We start from the raw sequence: 19437 nt of genomic DNA, 5'->3' as shown, positions 1-19437 counted from the left end.
GCATTGTCCAGAAAGGTATCTTCCAACACGTTGACCCAGCTCTCAATGGCCTTAGCCACCCAAGAGATGGCCATGGACGGACGGGCCACAGCTCCAGAGAGGGAATAGATAGACTTTAAACAAGTCTCCACTTTCCTGTCCGTGGGATCCTTCAGAGAAGAGATAGACGGCAATGGCAACGTAGCGTTCTTAATTAAGCGGGTGACATGAGAATCCACCGCCGGTGGGGTATCCCATTTCCTGCAATGTGCTTCAGGAAAAGGATAATTAGACGCCAACCTTTTCTGCGGTTTTAATCTCTTACTGGGCAACTGCCAGGCCACCGCCATATTATCAGTCAATTGGTCAGACAGGGGAAAAACTTTCGAAGTTACCTTAGCCTTTTCAAAATTAGGAAACTTCGACCTAGGAGCCGGCGCATCATCCTCTATATGGAGGATAGCCCGCAATGCCCTAACCAATTCCGGCACAATAATGGAGGACTTAGGGCTTGATTCAGACCCGCTCGCGAGCGCTGAGCACTCGCAAGCGGGTCGATGTTGGCCAAGAGCGCATGCGCACGACGGAGGTGGCTCCGTCGTGCGCATGCGGCGAGACCCGAATAACGGCCAAGCCGTCGCTATGGGTCGTGCACCAAAGGGGGCGTGCTGTCGATGGTGATTGACAGCATGCCCCCTTTGGTGGGCGTGCCGGGGCGTGGCTGCCCAGACGGAGGAGTTACCATGGGAACGCCTACCGTCTGGGGCCGGCCCCACTGACATCACTAGTGATGTCAGTGGGAGTGCTTTTGGCTCTAGCCAAAAACACTCCAGGGCTTGCGGCAACGAGACCCTACCGCAATGGTCTCGTCGCAAGCCCACAGCTATGCGAGCGGCCAGGAGGGACGGCCCTGATTCAGAGCGAGCGCTCTGTCAGAGCGTCCGGCTCTGAATCAGGGCCTTAGTCTCTACCTCCTGGCCCACAGGATCAGAGTCAGGGTCCTCATGAATCTCTCCATCATCTGACAACACGTCCGAGTCCGACAAATACGCCGTCAGTGAACCCACAATAGGACGCTTAGACGGCACATCACTTTGCAACATCGACTTAAACGTTGAAGATGAGGCCGCCAGACTCAGTAACGAGCTGGAGAGAACATCTACCCAGGGTGGAGGAGCCGACTGAGGAAAACTCTGAACAGGCACCACAGACTGCTGCATCACAGGGGGAGACTGGACATACACAGGCAGCCCCGTATAGGGACCCACAGTCCGGGATCCGGGAGGAGACTGCAAAAACGGCGGAATACCCGTGGAATGGGGGATGTTCGGCTGGGGCAACGCCTGAGAAGGGAGTGTTGTTGGGACTGATAAACGGTCCGCAATAGATGCCAGCACCTGGGAAAACATCGTCCAAGGAGGGTCCTGCGATATAGGGGGTTTAGAGGGACCAGGTACCAGCTGGCACCTCCCGCACAGACCATTCGAAGATAAATCTTCCATATCCACTCTCGCAGAATAGCGTCTGAAGGAAAACAATACAGGAGCCCCGAAGCGCTCAGTCTCCTTATCAGACATGATACAGTAAATACGTATCACCAGAGGAATTACGGTGTTAACACCCGCACACTCACAAGTATGCAACACAAACAGCCCAGATATGGTACTGTGTAGCACACAACAGTATGTGACTGACCTCACAAATATGTGATTTATATAAGTGAGGGTATCAGAAAACGCCCTTCCCCCACACACCTGCTGGGCCGTAGAAGGAAAAGGATAGGTATAAGCTGACAGTAAGGAGAATAAGTCACAGACAGGCAGCACTAGCCACATACAATGCAGAAAAGTTAGTACTCACTGTACCTTTTGCTACAATCAACCGCCCAGATTCAGTGTCTGGGAGGGCTATAGCGCTGTGTACACTGTCCTTCAGCAGGGGAGAGGTACACAGGGGGACCGGCCCACTTGATACCGCCTTGGAGTTCTGCGATGCCTGCCAGTAAAGATGGCCGCCGGAGACCTCAGAGGAGGAGTGGCCGAGAGATAAGAGCAGCTCAGCGACACTAAACTGCGTGCTGAAAGGCGCGCTGAGCTGAGAGGAGGAGCCGCTAGACAGGGAAGGCTGCCTCCCCTGGCTAGCAATTAACCCCCGGGTTGCTGGTCCCACTTCCAGCCTACTACCCTGGTGGTCTAGCGGTCGCGCGGGGTGTTCCTCAGAGAGGGGGAGCCCGCCGCCGCTGCTTCTGGCACGCGGCTTACTTGATCCCCGGCGATCCGGCAGCAGCCAAGGGAGTCCCCAGAGCCCGGCTAGTACAGACTCTGGGGTCCCGCCGCGATCACCAGATCTGTACTGGCGTCCGGCACCAGCGGGGAATAGGAGCGGCAGCGTGGACGTCCTAAAGTGTAAAAAAGAAAAAAGAAAAAAAAAGAAAAAACTTTTCTCTTTAAAAATAAAGCTTTGGGGCTGCTCCTGCAGCCCCACTGCAACAGGGTGACCAGACTCCAGCCGGGCACCAACTAAAACTGAGGTGCCTGTGGCTCGGGGGCAGGGTATAGAGGACGACGGACCCAAGTGCATCCTGGGAGCAGTGAAAGCTTTAACTGCGTGGTGCCCGTGGATCCAGATCCAGCTATATCCCAAGGTCAAACCTGTGGACCCCCTATGGACCCTGAAGTAGAAACTATAGTTTCTGAATAATTTATTGAAAAACCGGGAACAGGAGTAGGAGGTGGGGAGCCAGGAACAGGAAGATTTAGGGAGTCAGATTATAGGTGAGGGAAACTGGGGACAGGAGGAGTAGGCAGGAACAGAAGAAGGGGCTGGGATGTGGAGAGGAGCCACATACAGGAGAAGGAGGAAGGTAGCTAGGGACAGGAGGAGTAGGCAGGGAAAGGAGAAGGGTCTGGGTGCCAATGGGTATTGGAGGTGGAGGGGTTCAGGGTCCGTTCAGTAAAGAGCATCTAGAAACTACCCAGGAGGAAGGGGCTGAGTGCCACCTGGTATTAGAAGGGGAGGGGATCTGCAGACAGGAGGAGGTGGAGGGGGGTAGGCAGGGACAAGAGAAGGGGCTGGGTGCCACTGGGTTTTAGAGGGGGAGAGGAGCTGCAGTGTATGCATATTATTATTACATTTTATTTATAGGACGCCACAAGAGCTCTGCAGCGCTGTACATACAGTAAAGGGTACACAGAACATTACAATACAGTAACCAACTTATAAACAGAGCACAAGTAACGATTAGCAACACAATTCTCCATACACAATACAGCTGGGAAGATGAAGGCTGTCATAGAAGTGCTAGAAAAGAAGGCTGTGAGACAGTGGGGAGGAGGAACCTGCTCCTAGGAGCTTACAATCTAGAGGAGAACACATGGTGTGCAAAGCTGGAGAGCAAGTGCGGCAAGAGTACAGCACTCAGTGCCTGTGCTGATAGCTACATGTCTAAACCTTCCACGCCAGGCTGTGCAGAGACATAGGGCTGCCGCCAAGACACTAGCTAGGAAACCAAGTATCTATTAAACGGGACGGTTATTCTAAACAGGAAGCCGAGATTTACCCCTCATACCATGTGCATCTGCCCCGGCTGCTTCCCATCTCTCCTGTACTTCGGCAGAGAACCCGGAACACCCCATCACTCACTGGCAGCCTCCAGCTTGCCCTAACACTGCAGATTCCAATGCAGTGCAGGGCAGGGCACCCGGCTCCTTAGCGTCATTGACAGCCCCCCGCCCCACACACACACACACCAAGCCCTCCCGCAGTGCTACCTGCTTTAGGGTGTCGGATGCAGTCTTCAAGCCAGGGGCCAGACCGCGGTCTTCTCCACGCCGCCGGAGGGGGGGGGGGCGGGCCGCAGACTTCTAAACGCCAGGGCAGTCCACTCAGAGTCACGCTGACTGCCGAGTGAGCTGCAGCGTCAAGGGGTGCGTAACGGCTGGCCCCACCTCCTTTTAGATGTCTTCCCTGCAGCCGGGCCAGGGGAGACATCATCAATCATGTAACCAGGAGCCGGAGAGTGACAAGAAGCGGAGCGCGTTCCCGGGGACTCACCCATTCTGAAAAAGTGAGTCCCCGGTCCTCATTAGTGGGTAAAATACGCGCTATAGCGCGTATTTGCGATCACTGATTTAACCTTATGGACAAAATTGCAGTTTAAGATCCCACACATCAGGGGAACTTGAATTATTTATCTGACTGCACGGACTCCCCGGCCTTACTCAAATAAACAGGTTAAGGTCACTGTGATAATGAATTCTATGAACAGTGGAGATTTTATGTTGCGTTGATCGCTAAATATTGGATGATTATGTGAATAACGCATATATATGAACTCCTCTCGCTATTATGCCGTCATCTAAACATTTACATCTGTTGCGCTTTCAGATATTTGCTTTGGAACTACAGAAGCAAGATTTGTGTCTTACACTCACTGTAAAGCCGCGTATCCAATTGCAGATAGTGGAACGACAGTACAATTACAACATTGTAATCGTACAGTCGTTCGTCTTCCTCTGTAAGTGCCTACACTGAATGATAAGTCGTTTAGTGCAGGCACCCTCCCTCATCCCTGAACATGCCCAATATGATTGACCAGCATGTTCAGGCAATGATTGATGTCGAATACGGCCAGCGGGAGCGCGCGTCGCTGGTTGATTTCAACATTTTCATGCCCGATTTGTGCACGATTACTGAGCGATAACGATGCCGTTATCGTTCAATCGGCAATTGGATACGCGGCTTAAGACTGGCGGAACTCAAATTTCTTATATAATAGGTAACTATATTAGTGTCCATATAAACTAGATTGCGTGTTTTCAGAGAGAGTTATATGTGTTATGAAGAGTATCCACTATCCGATTACATAAGAGCGATTGCACAATTACGACATCGTAATCGTGCAAACGTTTAGTAAGCGGGCACACATCGGGGATGTAAATGCCAGAAACGACCAGCGATGCGTGCTCCCGCTGGTCGTTTCCGACATCAATCATCGCCCGAACGTGCTGGTCAACCGGACGATAACGTCAGGTTGAGCATGGTAGGGGATGATTGATGTGCCTACACTGAACGACTGCTCGCTCAGTGTAGGCACAGCACCGACTGTGAAACGACTGCACGATTACCATGTCGTAATCGTGCAGTCGTTTCTATATCTGCTAGTGGATGTGCCCCATTACTCCTATGTGTAAACTCTTTTATAACTGCTCTAACTATCTGTGGAAAACTTAATTGTCTGTAATGAATACTGGGCAACCTCTGTGATTACTATAACTTGCCTCACATGAATAGGCAAGTTGACGTTACTATAGTAATTTAGCATCCTATTAGTTCATTGATCCTTAACAATCACACCTGTAATATAATTTTTTGGGTGATCCGAAGAGAGTAGTCCTGGGCTTTTTCTCAGAATAACACCCCTGATGGTCTGTCTCTATAATGTAACAGAGGGAACACCTACATATTTTCGCCATACTCACATTTCACTCTCCCGGGAGTATAATTGAAAGATATACTGAGGACAAATACATTATCCTGGGAAAGAAGTTAAATTGATAACTGCCATCATTCTGTGATAATACACTATCTTATATATAAAGTCTGTCTGTCTGTCTGTCTATGCAGTCGGACACCCCTGCATTGATTGGGATTAAACCAACACGAAGAGTTCCAGTTGAATCCTGGCCAGGTTTTAGGAGGGTTAGGGTCCCGGACAGACCTCCCATTGATGTACGCTGGGCAAAACTTTGACCCGCGGAACCTGTTCTGGGCCTTCCACTGGATGGATTTGGATGAAAACATCACAGAGTGGTAACACTGGATCCCAGAAGACATACTAGGGGGTTAAGGTCCAAATCGGACATCCAGTTGGTGTATGCTGGGCAGAACTTTGACCCAGGGAGCCTGTTCTGGGCCTTCCACTGGATGGATTTGGATGACATTGCATAATAAAACTTAACTTGAAGATGTAAACCCAGGGCAATGGCAGGTACTTCAGCTAGTTGAGTTATTATTTCTTCACATTTAACATGTACGTTTTCGCCATTTTAAGTGTATAATAATAAAAGCAATGTTTTAAACAAATTTATTTACTTTCGTTGCCGCTCAGCAGCTAATCTTGGATATAGTGTTTTCTGAATTATCTGGGAGCACCACCAACCTAGTGCCATATTAAATTATTGACAAAGATAGCCTTGATGTTGGTTCTTTTACATGACCAGGATACAGGATGATCAATCCTGTGCGGATTCAAACCCACGTTTACAATGATACCTCGTTTTAGGAGACATTCTATCGTGTCTATGTAATGTCATTCAGGGGAGACAGGTGACAGATTGAACAGGCACATTAGTAGTTTAAAGTTTCATTAAACATAAATATGTAAAATAAAAAGCACAGGTAAAAAAAAAAATCCTTGTCAAAGAGAATTATCATTGTTTGATCAGTTTATGAAGCAGAGTTCAAGCTGCATTTCCCTTTAACACCTGCCTTTTTAAGCTCTGGGGGGCTCAATGCAGTGTCATGCAAATCACTAAGATAAACAAAAACAAAATAAGACAGGAAAACTTTGGTACATCAACAAAAAAAAAAAACAACAACAACACAGTTGTGGAAACTCCCCAACCCCTTAGCTATGTACAGTATCTCTGACCACCATTAATAGCTATTCTATAAATAAATGACTAGGATAAGTACACCTTTATGTAAATGTAATTAAAAAAAGAGCTTGGTGAGTGACATGCAAAGGCCACATTAAAAAAAAAAAAATGCAAATTAATGTTTTAACACATTGTAAATTAATACTACATATCATCCTTTTACTTTCAGCTTTCTCTAAACATTGAGGAATTCTACAAAAGAAAAAAAAAAAAAAAAAACAACAACAACATTGTGATCACCAGACTCTGTACAACAGCCTACACAGCAGAACAGTCTACTAGCATGCGAGTGCATCAACAACCCTGATACATGACAACTGAATCATCATAAAGCAGAGGGCGTCTCCATATGCCCGCACACAAACTCACACACCCGTGGCCTCCTGATTATCTTTGTAACGTCAGATTTCCCTATGACACTTCTCTGTAGATGAACACACCAAAAACTTTAACAGTGTAATTAAAAAGGGAGACCGTGCAAAATATACTTTTAACCCTGTGAAGCCAAATCACCTAGTAAAGAACGTTGTGTCTGTCTGGGGTCGATTCAATTAAGCGCGCTGTTGATAGCACCGGGAAGGAGCTCCCGGAGATCTTTGAATCATCTCGCTGTTACAGACTAAATAATTTCTTCTCGTACACTCCTGAGGTGCCAGCTAACAGCCTCGCGGCCGGCACTTTAGTCAGAGAATGCCGGTTCTCGTGACTAAACACCCAGGTTAATTCGCGAGACCCAGCATTCTCCGACAACTTGTAGGTTGTAATAGTTGGACTAAACAGCGCGGTGACTTGAATAGCTCTGGGACCAACTTCCTGGCGCTATTCACCTCGCGCTTAATTGAATCATCCCCTCTGTTTGCTCCACGTTGGCACAAAAAATACTTAACCGATTTTCAAGAAAGCTGCATCATTGTGTAAATAACCTACAAATAATTTGCACTTTGTTTCATCTCGATCCCTAAAGTTAAAGCTGAACTATAACAAAAACATACTTTATTGACATCATCAATACAAGAGATCTAGTAGGCGATTCAATTCAGAGCGAGATGAATAGCACCGGGAAGTTGGTCCCAGAGATATTCAGTTCACCTTGCAGATTAGTCTGACTATAACAACTTGTTAGTTGAAGAATGCCGGTTCTCGCGACTTAACCTGGGTGTTTAGTGTCGAGAACTGGCATTCTCCGGCTAAAGTGCCGGCCATGAGGCTGTTAACCTCTCGCCCGACACTTTAGTCTGATTTCTCCTAGCACCCGGCACTATTACCAGTGCGCTGAATTGAATCGCCCCCCACAGCATTCACAAAAGGGCACTTTTGCGTGCCGAGGGTGCATGCGTCCAAAAAGGGGCATGGTCTTAAGATGCGCCCCCTTTTCATCACTGTAGGGCACATGCATAGCACTCTTGGAGACGCTGGGATTCCCCCAAGCTCTCCCCGCTGTGTGAATAGATGCGGTCGAAGCCGCATGGTAAGCTGAGACCTAAATTGTAACAATAATATCTTCACGACGCCATTTTGCGTTGTCCGCACGACGCAGTCTTGCGGCGCGTACACGATACCTCCGTGTACGGCGCTATATTATGATTATTAGCGTTGTGCGTCTGCCACTGCCCTAAGATAAAAGTCCTCATTATACAAATACGTACATTTATTAATACATATAATATGAGCAACCCACAAAGCACGTTTCATAATGTACTCCACAAACACGTATACGCACAACGCATACTAGTGTCTTTACTCAATGTCCCCACACTTACACATTGCATACTTACACTGTAAGGTTCCCTAGCATTAATGTTAATATTAGAGGTTTTACTTGTTATCAGTTATGTTGTGAAATGCAGGTATTTGACATCTAGGGTTTAGTACATGATAATAAACAGACCATGCTTGGTGTCATTCTAAACCACTGTTTATTTGCAGATCTCCGGTTCCATCGGCAAGGAGATCGCAACATGCATCTGCAAGTTATGAATCATAGAGAGTTAGGTATTGAAATGTTCTCTGTAATGTAATGTTTATTAGCCAGTTCAGACTTGTTCTTCGGCAGGAAAAGATACACAAAGAGCCGTTGGAGGGCTGAACTACCACTGTACAAACTGACCTATGAACTACATCATAAACAGAAGAACCAAGAGGAAGAACCAATGGGATTATGCCAACCCTTTCTATTGTATTGCCCACTCTCTATACGGTATATATTCAGGCGCTCTATGTCCAGTAGTTCGTCAAAAGAAAGAATATGACGACTGAGGCTTCACCTTTGATGCAGGAAATCTGGATCCAGAGCGCCTGCGTATGTATCGACTGTACCTTGTGATTGAATAATCTTTTGCGCTAATTGTATTTTAGATCAAGGCGTGTAACTAAATGCTTTTATGTGAATAATAACTTTTTGTGCTTTGGAACCACACTCAAAGTCTGGAAAGCAATTATTTCTTGTGCGACTTGCAACGCTAAATAGCGACTCTAGGGTATAAAGATTATTAGGTATTCATAATGCCGTTGGCATCTATTCACATGAGTAGCGCAAACCATTGATGGTTCACCATAGATTGTTATTGTACAATCGATGGTTATCTATTGGTCACCATCGATAGAAAACCACAGATGGACATCCCTATAACACAGAGAGAGACTACAAGACAATTCTGACCTTGCCAGTTGCATGGTTAAAGCAAGAATGGTTCAACCAATACTTACCGACATTTAAGGAATCCTTTCCAGTACCAGCTGTAGAGGAGCTGCTGCTCTCTGCTTTGGGGGCGGGGCCAGACTAAAGCCGTCATTAAGCCCCACCCCCTTTACAAGAGAAACACGCGATTTGTGGGGCCGCGAGGGGGCGAAACTAAATGATGCCATTTGCGTCATTAAAGCCCTGCCTCCTCCCTACTGATCCGCAAATTTCTCCTCAAATCTCTCCATCCGGCCAACTTCGCTAGGAAATGGGCGGGATGCATGCGATCTGGCAACTTCTTGATGGAGGGGAGATGACCAGGAGCCGTGGAGACCAGGAGGAGAGGTAGTTTTTTTTTGTTTCTTTTGTTCAGGGCTGTTACTCCCACGTGCATTTATTTTAATAGCGGGAGTACGCATACCGACAGTATTTCAAAATTGGGCGCAAGGTCTACGTGATTTTTTTGCGGACAAAACCTCGCTACCAATTGAATATGCCCCATAGTCAGACAGTTATGTACAAAACGAGATCTACAGGAATCAGCCATAAGCTATGAGAGCTACTAGTCACCATGGTTTCATTCCATGGATTGCAGACTAGCTATAAATCCAATTTTACTACGGAATCTGTGAAAGCAGGACAATGACTGTACGAGTGACTGCAGATTCTCAACACAAATCGCTATGTAACAAGGCGAACAAAAGAAAGGGGAGCGGCAGCTGATTTCATGAAACAGCCACAAAACTGATCTGTTTTCTGCTTACTCATGGGAACCGCAGGCTGAGTCAGAGCAATAGCCTGGCATGGGAGTCAGCACAACACAGTCACCTCTGTCTGTGTGCAATACAGCTACTAGGGGACTCCTATAATGAGCTATGGCACACAAAGGCTTAGTACATTGCAATAATGTCTGTTAGCAACCTATAAATGTTGTGGGACTAAATGTTTTCTGCTTGTAAACAAAATTGATGTTTATGAATCAAAAAAGGGTTAAATGGTCATACCAAACTGGGGATGCATAGTCACAAAACAACGGGGGGGTGCCGCACACTCCAAAGTGCTAAGTAGCCCCTATAGTCCCACCTATAAAGTGTTAATGTACAGTATATGGTCATTACACCCCATGAAGGTGTGGTTACCCCGCACAGGGTCATATAACGTACTTCCGAAGCACAAGGCAGACCCTATCCTCCCACCTATTAAGGGTTACATGTTTCATTATACATCTTTGCTAGTCGCGCAAAAAAGTCCCTTTCGGCGTGCCAGGTCCCGTGAGACTGTTAGCGCCGGGCATCTTACTTGCCGAAAATGTTTCTAAGTAACAATGCAATGCGACTAAGACGCACCAGCAGACTGTGCTTATTCATTTGTATATCTGTCTGCGACTGAGTCTCTGAATCTGTATAGGAAGTGCAACAACAAAGCTTTTCTCATTCCAAGTTCCGTTGTGGTTCATTAACAGACTCAGGTGCACAGATATACAAATGTCACATCACATTAATCTGCACAGTATGCTCATGCATGTTAGTGGCATCGCAGTGCATCTTGGACACAAACAGCAAAAAAACATGCCCAACGCTTGCAGAGTTACACGGTACCTGGCGGCTCACTGACGTCAGGCACGTTGTGCTGCGCTGCGTGGCATATTGAGGCTAGATGTATGAGGATACATCTATATATGGGCACGCCACAAAACATGGACAGCCCCTATCCTCCAACCCCTAAACATCAGGCAAAGTGAGCAGGACATCTCTATTAAATAAAAGATAAGCAGGCTACTGTATTATTGGTAAGAGAAGAAAAACAATGGCCTTTTAAGTAGAGCGCACAAGGAAAGAAACAAAGGGTTAGGGTCCCTCTATTAAGCCAGGTTTGGTATAGGTTATTAACAAACCTGGGTTCAGCCACTGACCGTACCGCAATTCCATATGCACTTTGAAGATGAAACTATGAACACAATTGACTATTCCATTTCTACAGAGATTAGATGGATAGAAGAATACTTTTTAAATCCATTAAAGGATTGGAATTTGGATATTAATTATTATTAAGTGGTGTTTTAAAGTAGTTCAGGTTTAGCATCTTTCTGGATCTTATATGCCGATCACTAGGGTGGTTACTTTGGATTCTTATTACTGGTGCACCCGAACATTTCAGTTTATATGGCGGCAACTTTAAATTAAGAGGCACTAAGCACAATAAAAATATATTCCTGTGTAAAATAGTATCCTCAAAGTGACAAGTTTATCCTCTACAATTCTATTTGTGGCTGGCCTATCTGCAAGGCGAGACCTCCGTGCCATTGAAGGAAAAGGAATTGTAGGGGCGCAACCGGCAGGAGGTTCAGTGACCAAGGGGTCTATGTACTAATAATTGCGGTACTGTCGGGATTATTATGTAACTGTCTCGCAGGGGATATTTTCATTGTTAATGAAACTATCCCCGCTATGTACCAAGGGGAGCTTGCAGGGACAGCAGTTGCGGTAACCACTGTCCCTGTGAGTTATATCCCCGGCAAATTGTGGAAGTCTTTTACAAAAGTGAATGACTTCCTTGGGGGAGACTGATACTGCGCATGTGCACAGTGTCAGCTTCAAGAGCTGGCCGGGGGTTGCAGAGGAGCCCCCATAGGCTTAAAGCAGTCTACACCATCTGAAGTTGGTGTAAACTACTGGGGCGAAAAGCTTTCCTTTTTGGAGTTTAGTACATAAGACTCAGATCATAGCCCCCATTGATAATAATGGGGACTGTGATCTGCAGCCTCAATTGGCACTTTGCTGGAGATTTCTGTGAAATCTCCTGCATTGTGCTTTAGTACATAGGAACAAATAAAATTATGCAGTTTCAACAAACAGCTTAATACATATGCCCTCAAGACAGCAAAACTTGCTGATGTTCCATTTGCTCCAAATCCCAGAAAATGGACAAAAACGGTCAGACTAGTTGTTTAAGCCAGACAGATTTATCCAACTGGTCTTAACAACCGCTTTCGTCTGTGTTTCGGTGTTTGGGTGCAAATTGCCGGTTGTCATACATTAAAAGATTTTATTCCAAGCATCTAATTGGATGAAAGTTGATCCTGCGTATGGCCAGCTAAAGGCAGTGTCTCAGTACTCTATTCCTCCGGGAACCCTAACAATGAATGTTTTCCTGGCCTCCTCAGAGAAACACAAGTGAAATAAAAAATGAACACCTGTGGATCTTTAAACATCTGTCAGTCAGTAGTGAATACAGCTGTGCTCAAGCAAGGAGATATGAAAACATGCACTGTAATCCTGGGTACACACTGGTAGATATATTGGGTGATCAATTGCGTTGCCCAGTGTGTACCAGCAATATGTCTGTGAACGACATAGTTCAGAGACATATCGCGCAGGCTGTGCTGCACAGCTGAAGCCCAATATATCTGCAGATATATTGGGGCATTGTGCTGTGTGTACAGACGGTCAGCTGACCACCCCGTAAACTTACAGCAGAGGCCACGGGGAGGGTGCACAACATGCCCCCGGCCAGCGGGACCCGCAGCCAGATGATGGTTGGTCAGTGTGTATGAACAACCATCATCTGCAAATATATTGGTTAGGTGTGTACCCAGCATTAGTATTCCTGAGGGGTTGGGTATGAAATACAGACGGCTTAAATACAATTTGCTCATCACATCTGTCATGTATGGGGAAATTCTATTGTAGTAATGGGCACCAGTTAGCAATGGGTGCTCAACGGAGAAATTCAATTCAGTTGTTGCTCCGATCAGGTGCGAGTGCCATGGGAGCACATGCAGAAATCTGCAAAAACACTGTTTTCGGTGCCCTAACCAAGACTTTAGAAGGGTTTAGCCACTTAATGAAACTAAACCCGGTGCTTTTGGGCGCGACAAGTGCAATAATTATTTGCCACCCAAAGCAATTCAACTGCCCCGCTGGGCGCCCATTAATTATCGCCACCCAAAAACAATTTAATCGCCCCCATGAAATGATATTCAAATGCGTGTACGCTACAGTGTGCTTTATCTGTTCAATTTGTTTTCTCAATTGCTTGATACACTAAATTCAGAAGAAAAAGTATGGAAAACAAGTATGCCCTGCAGTCTCCTAAGTAACACATACACTGTACAGATTGGTGAATCCACACACAAGGACACGACCAGTAGTGGCACACTGACAGGTCATGCTTTGCCATTTAAGCTTTTTGGCCTACAGCAGCACCCATATGTCCAAAGCAAAGGGGACTTTAGATTTATGGGGTGGGGTGATAATTCATGACACTTTACTCTTATGAATACTGCAGTGGAAAGTTAGGGAATTTTTCCTATATGCATAAAATATGGTATGTTCAATTTCTCTGTTTAAAATGTCTTTGGAGTAAATCAGGTATTTCCCAACATGTCATTATATTGCTTTATTGAAAGTCAGATTATCTGCATTGAATCCAAGCAGTCTAATAATCGGAAGTCCAGTGTATACAGTTTACCCAATTTAAAGCTCTGGTATAGATTGTTCCAATATAACATGTTAAAACATCTAACTCACTGACAATTCTTAGACCTGTCTGGAAGAGACCTCCATAATACTTGTTCATAAAAGAGACAGATTATCATCATAACTAAAGGCGCACAACAGCACTTATGTTCAAACTTTTCCTGGCATTCAGTTTCTGATCTCCACAGGTCCCTTGCAGTTCTGTTGGTGGCGGGGATGTAGTGTTATAGGGAAAACACTAAGCCCTCCTTTTATATCATAGATATCTATTGGTCTTTTTCAAAGTTTTCAAATGTTAATACAGGTTGAGTCTCCCATATCCAAAATGCTTCGGACCAGGGGTATTTTGGATAACGAAATAGTCTATTTTGGAATATTTGCATATCATAATGAAATATCTTGGGAATGGGACCCAAATATACACACAGAATGCATTTACCGAATATACTCGAGTATAAGTCGACCCGAATATAAGCCGAGGTACCTACTTTTACCACAAAATACTGGGAAAACGTATTGACTCGAGTATAAGCCTAGGGTGGGAAATAGCAGCAGCTGGTAGTGCCCCCAGTAGTAATTCCCCCTGGTTGTGCCCCCAGTAGTAATCCCTCCTTGTAGTGCCCCCAGTGGTAATCCCCCCTTTCAGTGCCTCCAGTAGTAATCCCCCCCTGGTAGTGCCCCAGTGGTAATCCTCCCTTTTAGTGCCCCCTGTAGTAATCCACCCCTGGTAGTGCCCCCTGTAGTAAACCCCCCTGGTAGTTCCCCCTGTAGTAATCCCCCCCCTGGTAGTTCCCCCAGTGGTAATAACCCCTTTTAGTGCCCCCTGTAGTAATCCCCCCCTGGTAGTACCCCCAGTGGTAATCCTCCCTTTTAGTGCCCCCCAGTAGTAATCCCCCCTGGTAGTTCCCCCAGTGGTAATAACCCCTTTTAGTGCCCCCTGTAGTAATCGCCCCCTGTAGTCCCCCGCCCCCCGGTAGAGACAGACGTAATATCACTTACCTGAAACTCCAGCTCCTGGTCCCGCCGCTAACAGTTCCTCCGGCCGCTTTGTATGGGAGAGACGTCATTACTCATGACATCTCTCCCATTACCCACTGCGGGAGCCGGAAGAAGGCTCCAGCAGTGGGAGCAGCAGCAGCCGCTGAGAGTCTGACAGACTCTCAGCGGCTACTGATTACAGCAAACACACAGCTGCCGGCTCCGGCGGCTGTGTGTTTGTGCTGTGTAGCGCTGACCGATCTCCGTCCGATCAGCGCTACACTTCACTCGAGTATAAGCCGAGGGGGTACTTTTTCAGCAAAAAAAAATGTGCTGAAAAACTCGGCTTATACTCGAGTATATACGGTATGTGTTATATACACCTTACACACACAGCCTGCAGGTCATTTTATACAATAATTTCAATACTTTTGTGGCTCAAGCAAAGTTTGTATATGAAACATAAATTAATTTCATTTCTGTACATACCTTATACACAAACAGCCTGGAGGTTATTTTATATAATATTTTTAATAATTTGTGCCTTAGACAAAGTTTGTGTACATTAAACCATCAAAAATCAAAGGTTTCAATATCTCAGTCATGCCAAAATAATTCCGTATTTCGGAATATTTGGATATGAGAGACTCAACCTGTAACAGTAATAAAGCAGTACTGTCATATACGCAATGATCTGCAAAGCGTAATCTTTCATAGGACAAACAAAGAAACACATGGTCTAAATTATTAAGATTGCTCTTATATTCTGTTTGCAGAGAAAACAATATAATGTAATGTGATTGTCACATGACACTGCAAAAAAAAGATTTTCAACTGCTGTGTTGGCCTAAATGTCAGTACAGTGATAAATTCACAGAAATCCAATGTTCCTATTTGCAGCAACATAATACATTTCAGGGCTATTCACCATTAGCCCCATTCCAGGACAGCTGCTCCAATAAGCAGATGTCTTGGCAAAGCATAACACTTTCACAACCAATAGTAGAGGCAAAAGTTAACACTGCCAGGTACCATTTTAGCAGAGGAGCCCTTCTGCTCCAAGGGAAATTTCTGTCCTTCCTGAGCTTTCCTTATGCCGCCCATGTATGCTGTGGCGGTCAGAGAAGGTGGAAGGACCCTAATACCTCTCTGCACTCCAGACCCTCTCCCCATAGGTAAGAACAGGCAATCGCCAAAATGGCATTACTTCATGCAGCAGTATATAGCACGTCCCCATAGATTGTACTCCCTGGGATGCAGGTCATATTTGTGTTCTATCCTGCATTAGAGGCTTAATAAATAGCCTGCTTACTTATTTTAGTGGCAGTCATGCAGAAATGATTACCACAGCAAATACAGTTGATAAGTAGGCTCCAAAAGACTCTAAACAAAAACATTAATCACAAAAGGCCTATTTCCTCACCGGGCATTTTAAACGTAGCGGTTTTCCAACGCAATGAACAGTCTGAGAACAGAATCCCATGAAATAAACACACACATACAGCTCATAACGAAAAATAAACCATGTATATGGCAAAAATTAACCTAAGTACTTGCCCAAAACCCATAAACGAGTTTTTATCAGCAATTTTACAGGGCTTCTGTGTATAATAGCACTGTACAAAAATGGAGTGTACTTCTATAAACATACTGTACATATGGCTACTATAATAAGCGCATCTGTTCATCAATACAAAGAACAGATACCCAACTTACAACAGAGTCACTTTGACATGGTCAAAATATTGCTTTGAAAATAAATGCTCATATAAATGGTCATATAGAGGAAGCTAATGACAAAACCACAATTTTGTAATTACAGTAGATGGTTCTGCCTGTCCCCAAAACATGAAACCCAGGACTACTGCAACATAACCATGTCGTCATCTTTGGGAGGTTTTATGGGAATTTCAGGGAAGTGATTTACCAGCAACACTGTCAGTTCCCTGATAATGTAATTGTTAGTAGTGCATGAGGGTTAGTAGTATTACTAGTAGTAGTAGTATTCATAATGGTACAGAGGTGCTAGTATTCGTAGTAGTACACAGGTGCTAGTAGTACTATTTGCAATGGTACACAGGCGCTAGTATTCGTAATAGTACACAGGTGCTAGTAGTAGTGCATAGGGGGTATTAGTATCTAGGTGTTAGTATTTAGTACATATTGGTCAGTATTATTATTAGAGCATAGGGGTTAGTATTAGTACATAGAGGTTAATACTATTAGCACATAGGGGTTAGTAATACATAGGTAGTAGTAGTGCATAGGGGTATTATTAGAGTAGTACGACAAAGGGGTTAGTAGTAGAAGTACATAGGGGATAGTATCAGCAGTACTACATATGGGTTAGTAGTAGAAGTACATAGGGGATAGTATCAGCAGTACTACATATGGGTTAGTAGTAGAAGTACATAGGGGATAGTATCAGCAGTACTACATATGGGTTAGTAGTAGAAGTACATAGGGGATAGTATCAGCAGTACTACATATGGGTTAGTAGTAGAAGTACATAGGGGATAGTATCAGCAGTACTACATATGGGTTAGTAGTAGAAGTACATAGGGGATAGTATCAGCAGTACTACATATGGGTTAGTAGTAGAAGTACATAGGGGATAGTATCAGCAGTACTACATATGGGTTAGTAGTAGAAGTACATAGGGGATAGTATCAGCAGTACTACATATGGGTTAGTAGTAGAAGTACATAGGGGATAGTATCAGCAGTACTACATATGGGTTAGTAGTAGAAGTACATAGGGGATAGTATCAGCAGTACTACATATGGGTTAGTAGTAGAAGTACATAGGTGATAGTATCAGCAGTACTACATATGGGTTAGTAGTAGAAGTACATAGGTGATAGTATCAGCAGTACTACGGTACATAGGGGATAGTATCAGCAGTACATAGGGGATAGTATCAGCAGTACTACATATGGGTTGGGGTTGTTACTGGTAGTGCACAGAGGTTGTAATTAGTAATAAATATAGGTGTTATAAGTAGTACGGTACATAGAAGTTAGTATCAGTAGTACATGGGGGTTATTAGTACTATATAGAGGGTTAGTCTTTGTAGTAGTGCCCAGGGATTAGTAGTAATAGTATATAGGGGTTAGTGAGGTTGGATCCCTGTGTGCCTGCCCCAAAATTAGTGACAGCGGATTTGAATTGTTCAGAACGACTGCCAGGTCCCCTCACCTGAAAGTCGGCCAGGATCATCTCTCGGTCGGTGTTGGAGGCCATGTCGCCCCGGTGGGTATCAACGATGGGAGCCCGGCTAGCAGATCATGAGCACCAGTCCGGCCCCCGGGGCATGTCCTTCCCGTGTCTCGGTCTGTGGGTCCCGCCGGGCCTGTGCTTGCTGTGTCCCCGCTGCCAGGCGCTGCTGCTCTCGTCTCTGCTGCTACTCTCCCCCCGCCGCACGGCGCTGTCGCACATTTTGCTCGTCACCGGAGTCGCAACGACAGGCGCTTTGCGGCCGCCGGCATCACGTGACGGCTCCTCCGGTTGCCATGGCAACAAGGGAGTAAATAAAAGGAGCATGGCTGCTGGCTGCTGTCAGTCAGTGGTCCTAGCCTAGGATGGGTGTCAGCAGGTAGTGCTGTGAGGTGTGTTGATGGTGATTCTCGGGGTCCTTATGGATAGTGATGGGTAATCAGCCTCAGAGCTGAGATTGCTGCCTATCTGCCATAATAATAATAAGGGGCCAATCCTATACCAGGCGTAGGGAGCGAGTTGCCGTTGCAACGGCGTTAAAGCTCCGGCAACGGACCAGCACCTCGCACCCTTGGGGGCCCACTCCAGCCGAATTTGCTGAATTTTGCTCGGAGCCCTATGGGGCTGCGAATCCGGGCTGCCGTAAAGTGCGCCAACTGCAGCATTGACTTGCGCCTGCGAGATAATCGCGACTAATAGAATTGACCCCCTAATGATGCCCGTCCACTAGGCGATTAAACCTAGCGATGGAGCGATAATGACAGTCGATATCGCTCCATCGCTTGGTAATCGCTCACAAATCGGGCAGTAAAAGGTTAATAACGACCAGCAATGCGCGCGCCCGCTGATCGTTTTTAACATCAATCATCGCACGAACATGATGGTCAACCTGACGACCGCCGTCAGGGTGCCATGTTCGGGGATTGATCTGCATACACTGAACGTTCAGTGTATGCACTTCACGCCGTGGGAGATGACGGCGTCGTAATCGTGCCGTCGTCCCTGCATCGTGTAATGGATGGCCAGCTTTAGTCTTGCTCTCTGATGATATTAATATTATGATTATTAGTATTATTTACATAGCTCCACAAGGGTTATGCAGCAAAGTGCATAAAACCTATGCAAACAAAACAAGATAAACTGCGGAAGACTTACAGTACAAAGCATTACAGAACATGGAAAACACCATAAATGGCAACTCTCGAAAGTCCAGGAGAGTCCCGAATTCTTTTGAGGCGGGGGGGCCCAACAGAGTTTGCCACATACCATCTAAAGTTGCTGACCCGAGAGGATGGATTTCCATTGAATCAATGCCTTGGGACATACATTAGTGCTAGTGGGGTGCTTGCGGTGCTGACACAGTGGAGTCTGGGAGTCTCATGGCTTCAGACAGCTTGGAGTCATACTTACCTTCTCCCGGAACCTGCGGTGGGACCCCGATTTTTGGG

The 19437-nt window shown here is 45.7% G+C and overlaps 1 protein-coding gene across 2 annotated transcripts in view; it reads right to left on the bottom strand.

Annotated features, from left to right (window-relative positions):
• FAF1 (Fas associated factor 1) overlaps positions 1 to 18247 on the bottom strand; it is a 305642-nt gene extending 287395 nt beyond the window's left edge. For both annotated transcript variants that reach the window (XM_088479291.1, XM_088479292.1), the window contains exon 1: positions 17972 to 18247. In XM_088479291.1, the coding sequence (XP_088335417.1) occupies positions 17972 to 18016 (45 nt within the window). In that variant the 5' untranslated portion in view covers positions 18017 to 18247. The remainder of the gene's footprint in view (positions 1 to 17971) is intronic.
• Positions 18248 to 19437: the final 1190 nt, after the last annotated feature.

The sequence above is a fragment of the Taudactylus pleione genome, unplaced genomic scaffold, assembly GCF_031769625.1.
Source record: "Taudactylus pleione unplaced genomic scaffold, aTauple2 ptg000230l, whole genome shotgun sequence".
NCBI classification, from domain to species: domain Eukaryota; kingdom Metazoa; phylum Chordata; class Amphibia; order Anura; family Myobatrachidae; genus Taudactylus; species Taudactylus pleione.
The sequence above is the reverse complement of the archived record's forward strand: the minus strand, read 5'-3'. Positions and strand labels throughout refer to the sequence as shown.